This window comes from Zootoca vivipara, chromosome 2 (assembly GCF_963506605.1).
Source record: "Zootoca vivipara chromosome 2, rZooViv1.1, whole genome shotgun sequence".
NCBI lineage: Eukaryota > Metazoa > Chordata > Lepidosauria > Squamata > Lacertidae > Zootoca > Zootoca vivipara.
In genome coordinates, this window is record NC_083277.1 from 71,866,219 (window position 1) to 71,884,959 (window position 18,741).

An 18,741-nucleotide genomic window follows, 5' to 3' on the forward strand; every position below is an offset into this window, starting at 1 on the left:
ATGAACATTTTCTAACCCCTAACTGAACCCGTAGGCTTATTCATACACAACTCTGTTAAAGTAATCTTCTGGCTCTTCCAATGCTTCACTTTCTGATTCCCATGCCTCACCCCCCCAAACAACAAATAATTAGTGATGCTACTGAAGGCTGATAATATCTGAGTTGCAAAAAGAAATTATCCAGCTCACCATATGCAAATGTGATCTTCCTTGCCCCCGAAAATGGTCTACTGCTTACTATTTAAATTGAGATCATGATGAGCTTATGGGCCTATTCTGTGCCTGCAGACTCTGCATTCCTGCAAGTCGGTGCTCCAAGGGGGCAGCTGTTGTGCTGGAAGCCAGTTGATGCATTTCATTGCTGAAATTGACTTGAACTTTTAAAAATGGATATGTAATTTACAGAACAATACTGTGGCTTCTCATGTATGCCCCAAGGGCTGGGCATGCATCATGTAAATGTGACCTTTATCGGCCAGTGTTCAGCGTAGTCATTATCCCCATTATCACCAGCATATGCTCCACACCCGGGCTTTCTGCAGAACTTGAAATTTGCAGGGTACCTTATCTTTATTTAAGATTGATTGAGAACATGCAATTTTTAAAATGTTGCACCATGTGCAATATGGGGGGCCCTGAGAAGATAAATTTCTGATCTCAGTCTTTTAACTAACATGCCCCACTTCCACAATTACTGTCCAACTGGCAACCTTCATGGTTTTGCTTCCATTTGGGAAGGGGGACGGGTGTAAATATAGCAGATGGGGCTTTGCAAGGCACCTTTTATCATGTTTTTAATATTCTGTTGGGAGTTGCCCAGAGTGGCTGGGGAAACCCAGCCAGATGGGCAGGGTATAAATAAATAAATAAATATAATAATAATAATAATAATAATAATAATAATAATAATAATAATAATTCCCAAGCTGAGATAGGTCTTCATTGTTAGGTTGCCTATTGAGTTGTTGTTATGTTGCCCCTACCAGCAAATCCTCAAACTTGTAGCTCAATTTAAACCTATTTACACCCCCTGCCTTCCTTCGGTGGTAGAGGCAATGTTAAATCTTGGCTTCTCTTTGAGTATCATCAGATTTCCTTGTCACACAGGTCTGAGAATCATCTACTGTATTGCAAATCTTCAGTGGATACAGACAAAAAACAATGTCATGGCATATTCTTCTACCTTACTTATAGCATGTAAACTTGAAAGAGAACACTGCATGGGATTTTGGGAACACCCCCCCCCCATATATTTGTTCTGACACTGAACAGTCTTTCTTTACATCTCACTTGTTACCAAGCATGCAATGTCTGATTCCGATCCTAAAGGAACCAGTGTAAATCTAGTAGGAACCAATGTTGGTACCTTATACATCTGCTTATGATTAGAATTAGATTCTCAAGCTAGCACAAAGAATATAAGAGTGGCCTTACAATGAAACCAGAATTTCAAAATACTTCACAAACACTTTTTCTCAATAGAAATGTGCTAAATTGCTAGGGTCTTGCATTTAGTCATTTTCCCTCTGTGCTTCACTGGGTGAATTCATTTAACTGGTGAATGCATTTTTGACGGATAAATGTATAGGTTGGGTTTTAAGAATGTTGGCTGCTTAAATTTGCCCTGGAAGCACTGCGTTTGAAACAGCGGGAGCGTCATTCTCTTCCAAAGGAGGTGTGAAAAGCCACTTTGCCAAGTACATGTCTGAATATACCATTGATTCAACTAGACGTAATAATACTAATTTGCGCTCCGGCACCCTCTTTTCCACTCCAGGATCTTAACACATTATGCAGTGGTAAAATTCTATCTCAAAAGCCCAGCTTGGTATGCAATGTTTTAAAGTAGATCTTTGCATGAGGAAAATGAGGTAGCGAGACAAATAATAAGATTGCTTCATAGTGACCCCGAAATCGGTAGGCGTACTGCCCACCTGAGAAGTCCCTTATGTGAGCAATGAGGAGGGAACTCATGCAATCCCGTAGATTAATTCTGTATATCAGAATTTTTCGTTTCAAAAATATACAAATCATGTCATAATTAGTCTAATGGATTGCATTCTCTGATTAATTTTAGCAATTATTATTGATTGCAGTATTTCTACAGATTTCCACCCATATTTGTACTGCTCTTTCACACCTCAAAGTCTTTTGAGATGAATGGATACTGCCAATTCAAAGTGTGTGTGAAAACAGTCAAATTTGTGGTCCAAGGTGTGTCTGGTCCTGGATGAGAGCTTCTTTACCTCACCCTCATGGGAATGGATGGTTCCGTTCATCTCTATGGGATGGGGGAAAGATATGGGGGCAAATTCAGAGGATGGAGCTGAAATCTAACCCCCCAACCCAGTAGGTTATTCGTGGGTATGAGTGAGTGGCTTTCTGCCCCCCCCTGTCTTCCAAGAAGAGGCATCCTGGCTGGTCAAAACTGCACCCTTCAGACACAGATTGAACATTGAGCATGCACACACATGTGCACTGTGGGGATTTGATGGTCAATACGGCTGCTCAAAGGGGCCCTATTCTTTTGGGGGTCAAGTAGCCAACAGCTTGGCCATCTCTAATTATATAGACATATTTTCTGAGCTACTTTAACAACAAGGAGGGGCAGAGCATGTGATGCATGGTCTGCTTTGTTCCCAGATTCAATCCCTGACATCTCTGGGTAAGGCTTGTAGAGAGTCCTGTCTGAAACCCTGGGAAGCTGCTGCCAATCAGCATAGACCAGGCATCCCCAAACTTTGGCCCTCCAGATGTTTTGGACTACAATTCCCATCCTCCCCAACCACTGGTCCTGTTAGCTAGGGATCATGGGAGTTGTAGGCCAAAACATCTGGAGGGCCGCAGTTTGGGGGTGCCTGGCATAGACTATACTGAGCTGGGTAGACCAATAGCTTGATTTAGTATAAGCTGCTTCTTTCCCTGTCTAATAGTAAGAGGAGCAATTTCAGAGAGATTCAGAGGAAAAAAACAGGGCGGGCAGGGGCATGTGGAGTACTGCCACCGTCCAGGCCCAGAAGTGGAAGGTTGCTAAGATGCTGGATTTTGATAAAAATGAGAAAGTGTGTGTGTGTGTGTGTGTGTGTGAAAAGTCAGCAATTAACCGAATTGCATATTTATCATAGTCTGTCATTGTGTACAAACAATATAATGAATCCTCATTGTAGAATTACACTCTAGGCACCTAGGATACAGAATCAATCTAGCAAGACCCGGCAGCTGCTCAGGAACAGACGGCCCAACTAACCTGATTAAGTAGTGTTCTCAAATACAGTTGTGAGATTGGTGTTGTCAAACATCATGGCAGCATGAAGCAAGTTAAGCCAAGCACAACCCAAATTGTTTGGACCGCTTAATGGAAGGGAAGTGCCAAAGAACGCTCAGTGGCTTCTACATGCAATTGGCAGGGCTTCTTCAAAAAGTCTAAGGGGAATTTGTGCATGGCCTTGTGATAAATTCCCAATGGCAGGGATGTAATTAATAGTGAGATTTCCTCGACTAAGCGAATGATTAACCAACATTGTAATATTTCAACCTTGTCTCTTCTTCACGTCCATCAGAGCCCTTCCAGAGAGTTAGGGAACAATAGGCTGCTTCAGAAATAAGCTTAAGTGGAAAAAAGGAGGAAATAATTTCCATGTAAATAGAATTGCAGGGGTGTAGGTCTTATTGCAAAGTAGAAACGTGCGGACATGATCTCATATTCACATTATTGCAAATATATTAGTGAAGGGTGTTACACCTGCAAGCACTTCTCTTTGATGATTTGGGTTATCAGAATTGCAAAAGTCCCTTTTCACATTTCATGTGGGAAAATTCCCTCATATCTGTGAGAAAGTCCTTTAAAGGTTTGTGAGGAGGGATCAAGTGCCAGGATAACAGTATAGAAGTATCTTAAGGGATTTGTGACGTGTTTAAGTGCCATTTGAAATGTTAGCAATGCTGCATAACAATTAATTTGATATTGCTTGATTCATTTTGCCTTTTCCTCTTCCTCGAAGTTTCTATAATCCAAGAGCCTTGTTAGCCAGATTGGTTCTCTTAGAAAGATGATGTCATGGGGTTTTAGCATAAGCTAAGAGAGGGAGTGTTTGGAAATAATACTGACTTGGATCTCAGGTCACATAGAAGCCGGAAGCCAAAATTATGATACCATTAACATCGGGGGGGGGGGGGAGAGGAAAAATATTAGGGCAAAATCTGAAGGTGAAGTCATATTCATCTTATCTGAAGAAGTGTGCATGCACACGAAAGCTCATACCTATGACAAACTTAGTTGGTCTCTAAGGTGCTACTGGAAGGATTTTTTTATTTTGTTTTGACTGCGTCAGACCAACACGACTACCTACCTGTAACTCATCTTATATCAGTAAGTGTCATATATTGGAGAACGCATAACAGACTTTCAGAGCTTTACGAAACCTTTCAAAATTATATGTAAATCCAGAGACTTTACTTTGTTCTTGTTGTTGGTATAGAAAAATTCAGAATGATCAATATGCACCAAAACACAATATCCAGCATTGCTTTATTTCTCATTAGAAAACTCAAATTTCCTGATCCAGCAATCTGTCTTGCCTATGGGAGTTCTCCAGCCTGGAACGGTTTTCTGCTTAATTGCAGTGATGGGAACTGATCCATGCACACATTCCTTCCCAAAGGGGCAATGTTAGTGGTGTTCAGTTGAAGCCATGCTCTGAATAGCAATATGGAATAACTCTGTCTTATTAAAAGTCAATGGCCCGTGCCTGTCCCAACCACCCCTAAAAGACATTCCACACAAGTCTCACACTGACTTAGTCAAAGTCCAGGGGTTTGTGCATTTGAAGTATCAAAGAGGCACCAGTCCCAGCACTATATTCCCATTAGCAGAATCCTGTAGCAGATCATGTATCATCTTGGTCTCCTCAGCCTTTCTAAATGAGTTTCCTCACATTGGTCAACCCTGCTTCTAGAAGGGGACACAGGGAGCATGGGAATGAAGAAGGGAGGGGCCAAGAAGAAAGAGGACCTGGTAAACCCTACTTCCTGTCATCAATGCTGGAACAGGAAACTGAGATTTGGAAGCAGGGAACTAAGAGGCTAGGGTGCTATGTTCAGAACTTAAGAGGGCTCTTTTACCCTCAAGAGTTGCCAAGGAGACATTCTCCCTCATACATATTACCCTATCAGAACAGCATTATGATGGGGAAATCCAAACCTGATAAAAATCCTCGCTGTTGCACATTTCATTCAGGTACAGAAACCTTAAAGGAGACAGTGAAGTCCAAGAGGTAGAATTTCACAAATGTGTTGGATCTAAACGACCAAATCCTACACAGCAGGATCTGAGAAAGTAACATGGCGCAAAGCAGTTTAATCCTAACTTCCGTAGCCACACTGCTTTAGGTAATCCTTGTAATATGAGAAATAGAAACTGGACAATCTTACAAAATTAGTGTGGGGAAAACCTGTGTCTAACACATAAGAAAGACAACACTCATTAGTTTTGACAGATTTGAATGGCTTTTCCTCATACTACATTCCTCAGGACATAGCTATTGAGCTGCCACGGCTGTTAATATCCACACAAGACTTCATTATATGTTTCCTGCTGTTGCACATTGTAATTAGCAGTATGCTTTTCCTTACCTGCATTAACAGAGTTTCTCGACCCTAAATAATATATGAAAAACGGTAGCTGAGGGATATAAAAATGGATATAAATCTTTATGCTTTAAAGTCTAAATGAATTCCTAAACCTGTGGTGGGAATCCTTTTCCTGCCAAGGGCAGTTGGGTGCCACATGTTGATGGAGGGCAGAGCTAGTGCCAAATTGGGTGGAATTTGCAGGGCTGCAGGATTTCATCTCTTTCTGCCACCTAAATTATTCCATGCACAGAAAAGGAAGTGATTCTCAGAGGAGTGGTCGAGAGAGCATAAGAGGATTTGCAGCATCTTGGCCAGGGCAGGGGAAGCTTATGCAGCCTCCAAGGCATATGTTCCCCATCTTGACCCCTAAACCATGAACGTTCTTTGCAAAAATGCCTCCATTGTGGGAGAAGTCATGTAAGAGTTCTCCCTTTGATTTCTTGCATATAGCCAAGGAATGTTGACAGTAGTTAGGGAGATGAAGACAGACTTTTCCTCCAATGTGGCATGGTTATTCTTGTGCCATGGCATTATTTGGAAAGTTCTAGCAGTCATCAATCATCTGCCATATATTCAGCAGCTACCTTCTGTTTAAACCTTTAAACACCTTCTGAAAACCTTTCTGTTCTACCAGGTCCATGCAGGCAATTAAAAATACAACTTTCTACAATAGCTAGTGTCTGATTTCAATATGTTTTTTATCGTGTGGTTTTCTGTACTGTTATAAGCCTCTCTGATATTTTTCTATGAAATAGCAGTATATAAATGAATTAATGAATATCTAAATATTGTCCTACTCAGTTTGAGCCAGGTTTTAAAACAAAACTAAAACAAAACTATAATGCAATAGCTGTAGATCAATAGCAGCTTTCCAGAGTATGTCCAGAAAAGTGAGAGCTGTGAGATCAGTGAGGAACTTTTCTGTGGTGGTTCCACATATATGGAATGTTTCTTTTCATGAGAGCATGATTAGCTAATGCAATAAAACTCAGCATTTAAACAACACCAGGTAGGATGGAAGAAAACAAAGAGCAGATATTCAATGAAATTTAAGAGCTACAGCTTGATTTAGAAGTCTTGGGAAAATAAAAAGGTCTGGAGATTAATGTACTTCTCTAGGCATCCAAACAAGATGACCAGTCCAACAAAGTTGATGTTGAAAAATCATTGCTTCAACACTGGTGGTCTTTGCTTCTTCCAGTACACTGGCATTAGTTTGGCTGTCTTCCCAAGTGATGTGTAAAAAATTTCAGACACCATTGATGGAATCTTTCAAGAAGCTGGAGATGGTGTTTATAAGTGGTCTATGTTTCACAAGCATACAGTAGGGTTGGTAGTACAATAGCTTTGTAAACAAGCATTTTGGTTTCCCTGAGAATGTCACGGTCCTCGAACACTCTGCACTTCAATCGAGAGAAAGCTGCACTCGCAGAGCTCAGATGATGCTGGATTTTGGCATCAATGTTCTTCCTTGTGGAAGGATAACTGCCCAGGTAGGAGAAATGATCAACACTTTCCAACGTTACACCATTGAGTTGGATTTGTGGTGCTGCAGAGAGGTGATTTTCTGTGAAGATATTTAGGCTGGATTGGAACTCATCCTCTGAGTGTGCACACACTGCATTGTCATCAGCATACTGAAGCTCTATGACGGAAGGCATGGGAACTTTACTCTTTGCTTTGAGCCTACTCAGATTAAAGAGCTTTCCATCTGTTCAATATATGATTTCTACCCCAGTGGGGAGTTTCCCTTTGACAAAGTGTAGGATCATGGGAATGAAAATAATAAATAGAGTTGGGGCAATAACACAACCCTGTTTAACACCTGATCCCGCTGTGAATGGTTCGCTTTGAGAGCCATTGTTATCTGCGATAGTTGCTGTCATATTATCATGGAGGAGCCAAAGGATGTTCACAAATTTATCTGGACAGCCAATTTTAGAAGGACAGTCCACAGGGCATTATGATTTACAGTGTTGAAGGCCTTAGTCAGATCAATAAATGCCATATACAGTGGTTGGTTTTGCTCTCTGCATTTTTCTTGAAGCTGTCGAGCAGTGAAAATCATATCCACTGTCCCCCTGGAAGGTCTAAAACCACTTTGGGATTCAGGAAGGGTAGCCCCGGATATTATTAGGAGATGGTTTGCTAAGATCCTTGCAAGAATTTTGCAGGCCGCAGCTAATAAAGAGATGCCTCAATAGTTTCCGTAATCCACTCAATCTCCTTTTTTAAAAAAAGGTTGAAAAATTTGGCATCTCTAAAGTCTGTTGGGATCTCCTCTCCCAGATTTTTTCAATGAACATGTGAAATTGTTGTCTAAGTTCAATTCCACCCACTTTGAAGACTTTGTCAGGTATCCCATCAGGTCCGCTGGCTTTGTTGTTTTTTATTTGGTTACTAGCTGTACACAACTCTCCCGGATTTGGAGATACTACATTGTGCGCATGCGTAGATGACAGAAGCCGCTTCCGCGCATGCGTGAATCATGGCAAACCCGGTGTTTACTTCTGGGTTTGCCACAGTTACAGCTTGGAATGTCTGCGAGAAGAGGCGGATGTTAAGTCGAGGTTCCACTGTATGGTCTTTGTGGCTTTAAAGAAACTCTGTGCATCATGATATCGGCCAAGTGCAGGGTCTCTTGAGCTTCTTTTATCTACCCAGTGTTCTTTAGTTCTCTGGTTCTTCTTTGAACCTCAGCCTTAGCGTTGATTCAGGTTTTTTCACAATGCATAGTCACAATGCATGCACTTCCCAAATATGTTCTGGGGTGGGTGGGTTCCCCAACCCTCCAGAGCACATTAGTAGGGGGAGAGGAAAGAGAAATTGCATTGTATAAGTGTAAGGCCTTGCACCTACAGGATGACTTCATTGGTTCAACTCAAAGAATTCAGTTTGATTCCCTCCATCAACCCATAGAACCAAGGAAGATCTTTTGCTCTCTGAGACAAAATTATACCCCCATCCTTCTATGCACTTATGCTGACTGGATTGGCAGCTGAATCTTGCATCAACAGGACAGAACAGAATCCCCATTCTCTGCCTGAGGGCAGCAGGAGAGTTTAGTGGATGTAGGGCAAGCCACAAGGCACGTGCAACTCCAGCACCCCACCCTCTCTTCCTGTTGCCCCTTGCCTTATTCTGCCCCTTGCCTTATTCTGGGCTTGACCCTGAGAAGTGCTATCCACCTCAGTTCACCATGGCCATATGAAATTGGAATCACAAAATGTGTCCAAGCGATGCCCGGATACTGGAAAGGAAATGATGACTTGCTTGCAGACACTATTGTGATTGTTTTCTTTGACTCAAGCAGTATTGATCCTCCTCCTCCCTCCTCCTCCTCCTCCTCCTCCTCCTCCTCCTCCTCCTCTTCGGCTCGTTGCAATGGCCAATTTCAGGGTGAAGGCACTGGGATTTAGGGACTAAAGTGAGAAACTTTCTGGGAGCTTTTGGGCTTAAGATTAAAGTAGATAAGGACGCTGGTATTGGGCAGTGTGTAAGCACAGGAACAGTATGTGGGTAGGAAGCCATTTCCTGTGATTTTTGGTTTAGACTCTGATTCTGCACACATCACTTACTTGGCCTACAAAGGCACTGAAGTGTGCAGCTCCCTCATTAAATTATTTATGGATTTTGAAAGTTTCATGCATTTATAAACACATGAAGTGAAAAAGCACCCCTCCCCACACACAATTCTTCATCAGGTTGGGTTGTTTGCCTTGCACTTAAAGGGTTTTAGCCATCCAACAAAGGGAACTATAACCATGTGACTATTTGTGACCAATCTTACGATGGCCAGTATGAAGAACTACGGTAAATGTAAACATGGCATAATAACATTTGATGTCAGGTTTATCCCCATCAAATGGGTGATCTAATGGCATAAAGGAAGTAAATTGTTATGGGGTGTGCTAGAGTTGTGAGTGCATAGGCTTTAAATTCAGTCAAATGGATTAAACTGAGGGGGGGGATTATTTATCCCGATTATGCAGACTGAAGAACTGAATCGTGAAAATAGACATAATCAAGGCTACAAAATAGTTTTACAGCTTATGCAACTATGCTTTGTGTGACCTTCCCTTCCCTTAAATGGTTTGTGCTTTAACATAATAAATAAAGTCAATCAATCAATCTGTTGATACAATCAACAGATCTCACCATAAAACTTGTCCATCAGTTAAAATATTTATCATAATTACATACATTTTCTTATGTAAGTGCTTTTGTATAAACAATAATCAACCATTTTATCCTGAAATGCTTGGCTTCAGTTCAGAAAAAAATGCATAGGGTTGCCATATTTTGAAGAGCAAAATAGAGGACACATTTGCCGACTTCTACTTTTAACTATAGATTGCTATGATGACTTTACCCATGAAAAAGAGGACATGCCCTGGAAAAAGAGGACATATGGCAACCCTGGCTTGAGGACATTGGGATAAAGTGGTTTACATCAGATCTATTTGTTAAAACATGTAGGATACCAACTTTGTGTCTGTTGATCAAAATATATGGCTCTGTCCAAATGTTTATGGTAGTTTTCTGGTGCTTCAAGGCAAATATGAACAGTGTTTCATTTGACGGTTTCTAAGGTCACATGACCAGGATCTCTTAGGAATTATTGTTATGAGCATAGGTGGCTGTGATCCAAAGGAGTGTTGCACATGTTGCTACAACGGTGAAAGAAACCATTATGTGCACTTGTGTAGAGTCTCCTGCCATATAGCCCACAATGGGCTCGCCTCATTTCTGTGTATGCTAATGGATTAGATTTCTGGATTAGAGTCACTGTGTATTGTCTTAAGGAACAATCCACTTGCAGAAGAGCAGGAAGATCAAGGGACTGGAATTTTCCTTCTGTTCTGGCACAGTGGCAAGGCCAGTTTATACATACAGCAGAATCACATGGTAAAGATTTTACTGGACTATAGCATTTCATACTAAAAGTGGGAGGATAGCATGTTTGAAAGCTTCCCTTATGGGTTGGGTAGCGGGTGGGACCTATCCGTAGAAAAGCAGCATATTGTGGAGACGACTTCAGCCTAGCTCTCACACTGAGAAGTTATTACTTCTACTACAAAATGTGGAATGTTTGTGATGTGGTGAAGCTTTCAGTCATGCAATACTTCATACATATTCCAAAATGGCACAGTCCAGGACTTCTGGTCTGCTGTGGAGGAAATGGCGGTGCGCTCCATGTCGTCCGAGGAAAGGACGACATGATTCTGGCTGATAGGGCTCTGGGGCGAGCGCCAGAGCTAGCCCCCACCCACCCACCCCCATGGATGAGTGGGGAACCCAGGGGTCCAGCAGAGCATTGGAGAACTCGCTGGAACCCCAATCTCACTGCTGCCATTTTTGCGAGGGGGATAAGGGAAGAGGCTTGTGTCCACTCACAGCTCCATTGCACCCTACAGCCAAAGTCACATGCTGTCATCATAAGCAGGGGACTTTCCAACCAGAGGCCAAATAGAGCTTTTAAAGAAAAAAATTAGGCTTAAATTAATTGATCTGGCAAAATGGAAGCTAAAAAGGAAGTCAGTTCCGTTTTCTGCAGACAGGCTCTGCAAGGGGACTTTTTGTGAATGGGAGCAGAGCATAGTAGTAGCAGCTAATGGAGACTATTTAGCAACTTTGAAATACAAGAAATTTCCCTTCTTTTGGATACATATTGGATATAATTATGTCTGGTTGCTGTTCAATACAGTAACTTTGAGATACAAGTTGACAGCTGGGCAGAGATACAAGTTGACAGCCTGGGTGATATCTGGCAGAGCAGCAAAAGACTCCTGTTTAAAAAGAGGTCTGGAAATACAGGAATTAATACTTCTAACCCTGGAACTTGGAGGCACAAACGGAAGCTAGCAGGAGAACTCTCTACCTATTTCAGGGGAGAAATCTCCCAGAAAGGGAAGAGAACCTGGAACAGCTGGAGTTGGGTTGGATTAAAAGTGCTTGCTGAAGACCAGGGATTTTATTGCAATATTACCTGCCAGTAAGTAACTCTTCAGTATTCTCTGACTCCTTTGGAAGCATATCTCTTGAATTTTTAAATCTGGAACTTGGATTATAATATATCATAACATATTGGATTATCAACATATTGGATTACAATTGGATTTACAATTAGAAACTTTTAACTATCTCTCATTCACCGCCATTGTCTGAGAAAAGAAAGGAACTGTGGAAGAGAAGTATATTTTTATATGGTGTATTTGTATGGATTTTGCCCATTTTTGGATTTATTTGATCTGTGAACTGTTTTGAGTAATATGGTCTGCTATTTGTGGTAGGTGGGACTTGGCTGCGCTAATTAAACAACCTTTGGGTGGAAGGGGAATTGCAACAAATTGATACTATCCACTCTTTCTTTTTACTTTTTTTTGGTCTTTTTTTGTTTCTGTCTCTCTTCTGGTAAGCGGCAAAAGGGTCCAAAAGTAGTGAGAGAAAATTTTATGGTTTAGTCTGGGAGTGGGGAAATACTTTCACTTTTGAGCAGAGTGAGAAACGCAGGTGTGACCTTGAATACACCATAGTAACAGTGAGAAAACCTTTTAGCTAAACATGGGGGGGGGGGGCATGATATGGGAACTGTTACCAGGAAGGCCTCTATTGAAATGAAACATGCAGTAAACCTCCAGGGTCAGACTAAATTAGAAATGGTCTGGGATGCAAGTAAGGCGGTGATGAGAGCACTGTTTATACAACAAAATTCGATTAAGAGGAAATTGAAAGAAAAAAGGGAAAAAAGAAATTTTAGAACAGGAGAAGGCACTGTCAAAAAAAGCTAACAAAGAGTCAGTAAAGCAGGCAATTAAAATATTACAAACCCAATACTCTATGATAGTGAATGAAGATATAAGTTGGAAAATAAAAAGAGTGAAGCAGAAATCTTTTGAGCATGCCAATAAATCAGGAAAATTGTTAGCATGGCAATTGAAAAAAGTGAGGGAGAGGGAGGGGTGGGAGGGAAAAAGAGGGGGTTGTAATTGGCTATGTATTGGAAATTTATATTGTTTAAAAAATCTTTTTTCTCTAATATTTTTTTTTTAAAAAAACAACAACAACATGGTGCAGTCCAATGAAACTTTAACCATTGATTCTCCTGAATATATATACTGGTCTGAAAAGAAACTGGGCGAGCTTATTCTGTGGAATTCTATAGCGTTGCATTCTTAGCTGGAACCTCAGAAAGTTCATTCATGCCTGCTTTGCTTTTGATGTGGCACTGTTGTCTGCGAGAAAAAACAAGAGAAGATTTATATCTGTTCTATATCTGACAAAAGCCCAAAGACATCCATCTCTATTTGTTATTTTCCTGCTGAATTACCTTCTTTTTTTAGCCTGTTGAAAGTTGGCAGTTAAATTTTGGGGAAAAAACCATCCTATTGTTTCTGAATATTATTGTTCTAACTCTGCTCTGTTTTTCGCAATGAAACAATAGGTAGCTCCAGTGGGGGGAAATTACCGTTGAGTTAAAATGTCAGCTACAAACTAAAGACTTGTGAATCGATAAGGCTCACAGATGTATTTTTCAAAAGTTCACATGATCTGTTTTTAACTAAGCCTCTGTGTGCAATGCCTTTTACAGAGATGGGAGAGTTTTTATTTTTTATTTTTTAAAAAAGATTCAATTTAGCTATTATTGACTCCCCCCCCCCCCAAGCTAGACACAGAAGGACTCTCAAAGCAGGTCTATAAATTAAATTAGCCACACAGTACACAGACTGTGGGGCTCCTTCGTCATGAACAGAGAAGAGCAAGTAGGAAGTGGGGAGAGAAGCTGTTTTCCACTGCATTTGTAAATCATGGGCATTTTGTTAACAAGTGTTGCAGACATAGAAAGATGGGAATGAAGGCAGTGGGAGGATTATATATATATGCAGTGCACATACTGGTATTTCAAAAATGCATGAACACTCTAGGAGCTCACAAAGTCATGTTTCGCTCCACTGCAGCTGGCTTTTTCATGAGGGGGGGGGGAAAGGATCAGCCACTTTATTTGTATTTAACTATGTACCTAACAGCTGTAGATAGGCTGTGCAATGAAGTCTTGAGAGGGGGGGGGGAATGCCCTGGATATTTTGAAGGATTTCTTCAGACTAGCGCAAGAAGGAGGTTTTTGTTCCTAAGGAAGCGAGGCTTTGCATCTAACTGCTTGAAATGGTCTAAATGAGATGAAACACCTTCAGTTTCAACTGTCTTCACACCTTCTTTCTACGTACAATGCACGGATGGAGACGGGAGGAGTGGGATTACACTGCTGCACCCAAATCCATCGCACATAGACCCCAAAGGTCTGAAAAAGGATGCTTAACTGTGTGTAAATACAGTATATGAAGTACTTACACATGTGCACATGTCAAACACCCCTTTTCAGACTTCACAAAGGACAGAGGGTGGACCAGGAGAGTGCATGTTATTGGGGACAGGACTAGTGGTGCAGTTCATCACCCCTCTTGTCTTCCCTTGTCCATGTAAATATTCTATATATGGAGAAGATGAAGATCAAAGACAGCAGTAGCCTGTGTGGTGCCTTCCAACTCCCATGTGCCCCAGTTGTTGGACTCCACTCCCATCTGCCCAGCCAGCATGGCCAATGGAGAGGGGTGATTTAAGTTGTAGTCCAACGGCATCTGCAGGCCACCACTTTAGTGACCCGTGATCTAAGTGGTTTGCTAAAAATAAGTTAAATGCACAAATGTGCACAGAAACCCTTAGAAAAAGGCATAACAATCTTAAGTCAAGAGGCCAACAACTCTTATCTATTCAAATGTTTCAGAACATTTGGCAATGAAAAGCTTCTGTTCAGAGAGAAAGGGAAAATTCAATTTTCTTCCCTAAGGCCTGTCCAAATTGCCATTCTTGGTGCCAGCATGGTTCTCTCCAGAACACCTGTTCCAAATAGTCTTCGTCAGTTTGTGATTTTCAAATGACAGAAGAAACATACGCCAAGCATAAGTCCTCCTGACGCCACTAGGCAGTCCTACAATGAAGTACAAATCCCCTTTTTCCACTGCAGCTCAGAAAACCCACCTCTCACTTGGGAACTGAATGAGATCTTGTTTTGAAATCAGAGCTGGGTGCCCCAAAAAATAATATAAGGGATTTTTGTTTGATTATCTGTTGGTCATTCCTGTATATCCCCTTGGAGATGTTTTTAAATGATAAATTGCTCGCCTGGGATGAGTTGGTCTATATGAATAATTCCCATTGAACATAGTGGGACTTGCCTCTGAGTAGAGATTCATAGGATTGGGCTATTACTTAATTTACAAAATAACGGTGAAGGTCTGTCATTATCGGTGGTGTCTCTGTGTTGCTTATGAAGTCTCTGATATCATGTATGGGGCCCCTTGATACAAGGGATGACAGTCAGGTTCTGCTCTTACTGCACTCCATAAATATAGAAGAAAGTAAAAAGATGTCCCAGATGATGGGGAAGGGGGTAAACCTATTTCCTGCTCCTAATGGCTAAAACCTGTTCCTGTCTGCATAACTCACTCTGAATTCTGTTTATTTTAATCACACAAGAGTGTGGCAGAAATTTAGAAACTGGCTTTATTTTTCAATACAGAAAGGCAAAAGAGGCACCCCGTCCCCTCATTTGCATCTCTGGAAACTGTGCCCCAGTTTCTCTTGCAGATGATGTGTCTCTGTTAAGAAGCTGCTACTCAGCAAACTAAATTTGGCTTGATTTGAATGACGGTTATGGTCCCTACAGGTTGGGAGTGATGATTATGTTCTCTCCGAAGACAGATGACATTTTAAATCCATCATTAGCTCAGTATTTCATTCAGAAGGCAAATGATTTCACCCCCTTTATTTTTCCATTATTATTATTATTATTATTATTATTAATCTGTTCTAGTTTTTTCTTCTAGCCATAGATTATTACTTTGGGCACATCTTCAACTAAGCATTTTAAAATGACAAATCAAGAAACCAATTAAGACATATTTAGTCTTCGGTGCTGCACCCACTTCCGCACACTTAAATCCTATTGATTGCAGTAGAACCTAAATGCATGTAACTGGTCAGGGGATTTCAGTTATAAACATTGGTTTGCGTTGTGTGTGTCTTTAATGCTAGAGGCTTTCCAGCTGGCTGATTACAAACCTCAAAGACCAGTAATTTTTCTTCCCAGCAAAGCCTCAGTTCTCATTTGTGTGCTCCATTTATCCTGCCAATATATTCAATACGTGGCAATGACATATAATCATTTTTTTCAAGCATATGAATGAAAGCTGCATTGTACGTCTCTTTGAATCTTGCCAGGTCTACAGCAGCATGTCCTTACCACGTTCTCTGTTTGTATTTCCAGGAGAGCCTTCAAGATGGTCTTCATCACACTGCGACTGCTGCTGTAAAAATGGCAAAGGCGACAAAGAAGGAGAAAGTGGAACCTCCTGCAATGAACTGTCCACCTCAAGCTGCGACAGCCAGTCAGAAGCCAGCTCCCCTCAAGAGACTGTCATCTGTGGCCCTGTCACCCGCCAGTCCAATATACAGACTCTGGATAGGCCAGTCAAGAAAGGCCCGGTGCAGCTACTTCAGCAGTCTGAAATCCGGAGGAAAAGCGACCTGCTCCGAACTCTAACTTCCGGCTCTAGGGAATCCAACTCTAGTAAAAAAAAATCGGCGAAAGAAAAGCTCTCGATTGAGGAAGAGTTAGAAAAATGCATCCAGGATTTCCTCAAGATCAAAATCCCAGACAGGTTTCCAGAAAGGAAGCACCCTTGGCAATCTGAACTGCTACGAAAGTATCGTCTATAGGAGCGGGGTTAGGGCAAGGAAAATCACCTTATTGCAATTTACAGAATGAGATCTTACATGATAAAGAAATAAAATAATAATGGTAATAATTTGTTAGATCACACACACAAAAATGACGATGACCCACAGTCCATCACTATAGAACAACAACCTAATTTTCCTATTTCACCAAAGCATTCCTAATTACACTATAACAATATCCTCCCTGTGATAGGGGGATTAACAATGCATTCATCATGTGTTAACCTCCTGACATATGCCATATGCTTGCAGTGCCACACGCACAGCTAAGGAAACATGTGCAGTATGTTTGTGGGTGGCACCACCAACGAAAAAAATTCTCATATGGTCGGGCAGAGTTTTATGGTGGGCGGTGATTTTCTAAGCTGCATGCCTTCTTGAGTTCACCTTTAATGTCATTTATTTGGAGAGAGAAGCTGGGACAGGCAGATGTCAATGATCTTGAAAGAAAGACATGATGTCTTGCTGGTTTACACCAGGAGAGAGTGTATATATGTCTGTGTGCCACATAAAAGCTTTCTTCGTTTCCTCCTTTTAACCGTGTGTTACTCTCAAAAAGGAACTACTAGAACTTACTGGGTGACCTATGTCCTCTTCCCCACCCCTGTAGAATTATGTACAGAATAAGTATTTGCCCCCTTCTTTTATTGGAGAGGAGGGTCAACTCTTGATATCAGCGGTAGATCTGAATTTGCTCTGTTTGTACACCATGAATGTTTATGAGCCACAGACTACACTCAGCTTAGCAGGAACATCTGACAAGCCAATGGCTGCACTCCAGTAGGGAGATACGTGCGGGGTCCAAGTGGTTGTGTGCTGTCACACTTCAGATTTTGCTCAGTTTCTCTTTCAGCAATTTTCATCCCAATCCCTTAAACTTGGAGTGTTTAAAAAGTAGCCCCATGGATTCAGGAGGGGGAGCTGCTGGAATAAAAACTGATAGAACTCTAGTGTGCATGGAGAAATGGCAGACATCTGCATTGTGAATTGTTGTAAGTGTTGCCAGTGTTTTGGTTTTTTTTCCTGGCCCTGCCTTCAAAAGAGACTTTCTGTGCATGCAGAAATCAAGCAGGAAATCTTTTCCCATCATGTTATCTTCACGCCAGAGAAGATTTCTCCCTCCTTTTTTTAAAAAAAGCATATCAGGTGATGGCACAGGGATGGTAAAATAAGTAACTAAATGGCAACACTAATTGTACCTAGTTGTTGGACTCTTTCTGCAGCCTTCATTTCTTACGTTGAGGAATTGGCAAGTGTGGGGGGAGAGAGAGATTAGGTTCAGTTCTAGCTGTGTATAAAATGGTCTTTTGACCATTTTGATACCATTTTCCTGGCATCTCTGTTAATATGTTAGGCGATTTTGTCTACCTCTCTGCTCTTTTGTCCTTTCTCATGCTATAGAGCTTTCACCCCACCCCACCCCACCCCACAACATCAAATGTATTTAGGAGATTAAGGATGAAAAGGAAAGGAACCAGTTGAAAGAGGAAATGCTGATGATTATTCCTCTTCTGGAGGAAGAATACAGGCAGGTCAAGCCACTGAGTTGTTGATTTATACCGGCTTGCCAAGCGCTGCTGCCAAGAACGTGTTTGGCCCAAATAAATGGGGGAGAGCAGGCTCCTATCCCCTTTGGAGACAGATGCAATTAGAAGAAATTATAGGCCTAACAAGATGCATTTTGCACTCCGGTTTGCAGGAAATGGATTGTTCAAGTGACAGGCAACATTCCGCTTCTAGCTGCATGCATTTGAAAATGAAATTAAAAATTGAAAAGTATCCAAATGCACTCAGCTAATGGGGATTCATGGGGGGCGGGGAGAGCAAGGGCCTTCTCAGAACACAAGAAATTCCCTTTGAGGGGAAGAGCTTCACTTACTTATGAGCGTCTTTTTACCAAAAGCATTAGACAGAATGGGAGGGCAGTGTCTAAAGAAGCTTGTGTGGGAATGTGTGAAGAATACAGTGCAGACACAAAGCACTTGAGATACAATAGAAACTTACCTCCTTTAAGCAGCAGGCCAGCCCTTCAGACAAACCCTCTTTGCCTATTTTGTAGACACACAAGTTTATTCCAATTATGAGCACCCTTATATGAAAGCAGGTTCTGCTGTAATAAACAGGGCTTAACCTCCCAGTAAAGACGATGGTGATGATTGGTGAGCTCAAGATAACATGGTTCTTTCCCCTACATCCTATTTATTACCAACAACGCCACGAGGTAGATGAGGCTGCAAGTTAACCAAGTGAGCTTCAGGCTGAGTGGAGATATGAACCTGACTCTTCCAGCCTAGCACTCAAGAGCAGCACATG

The 18,741-nt window shown here is 41.5% G+C and overlaps 1 protein-coding gene across 1 annotated transcript in view; it reads left to right on the forward strand.

Annotated features, from left to right (window-relative positions):
• Nucleotides 1-16,407, forward strand: part of KCTD16 (potassium channel tetramerization domain containing 16) — a 151,430-nt gene extending 135,023 nt beyond the window's left edge. Inside the window, exon 2 of the mRNA XM_035108017.1 lies at nucleotides 15,956-16,407. Within this exon, the coding sequence (XP_034963908.1) occupies nucleotides 15,956-16,407 (452 nt within the window). The remainder of the gene's footprint in view (nucleotides 1-15,955) is intronic.
• The last annotated feature ends 2,334 nt before the right edge of the window (nucleotides 16,408-18,741 follow it).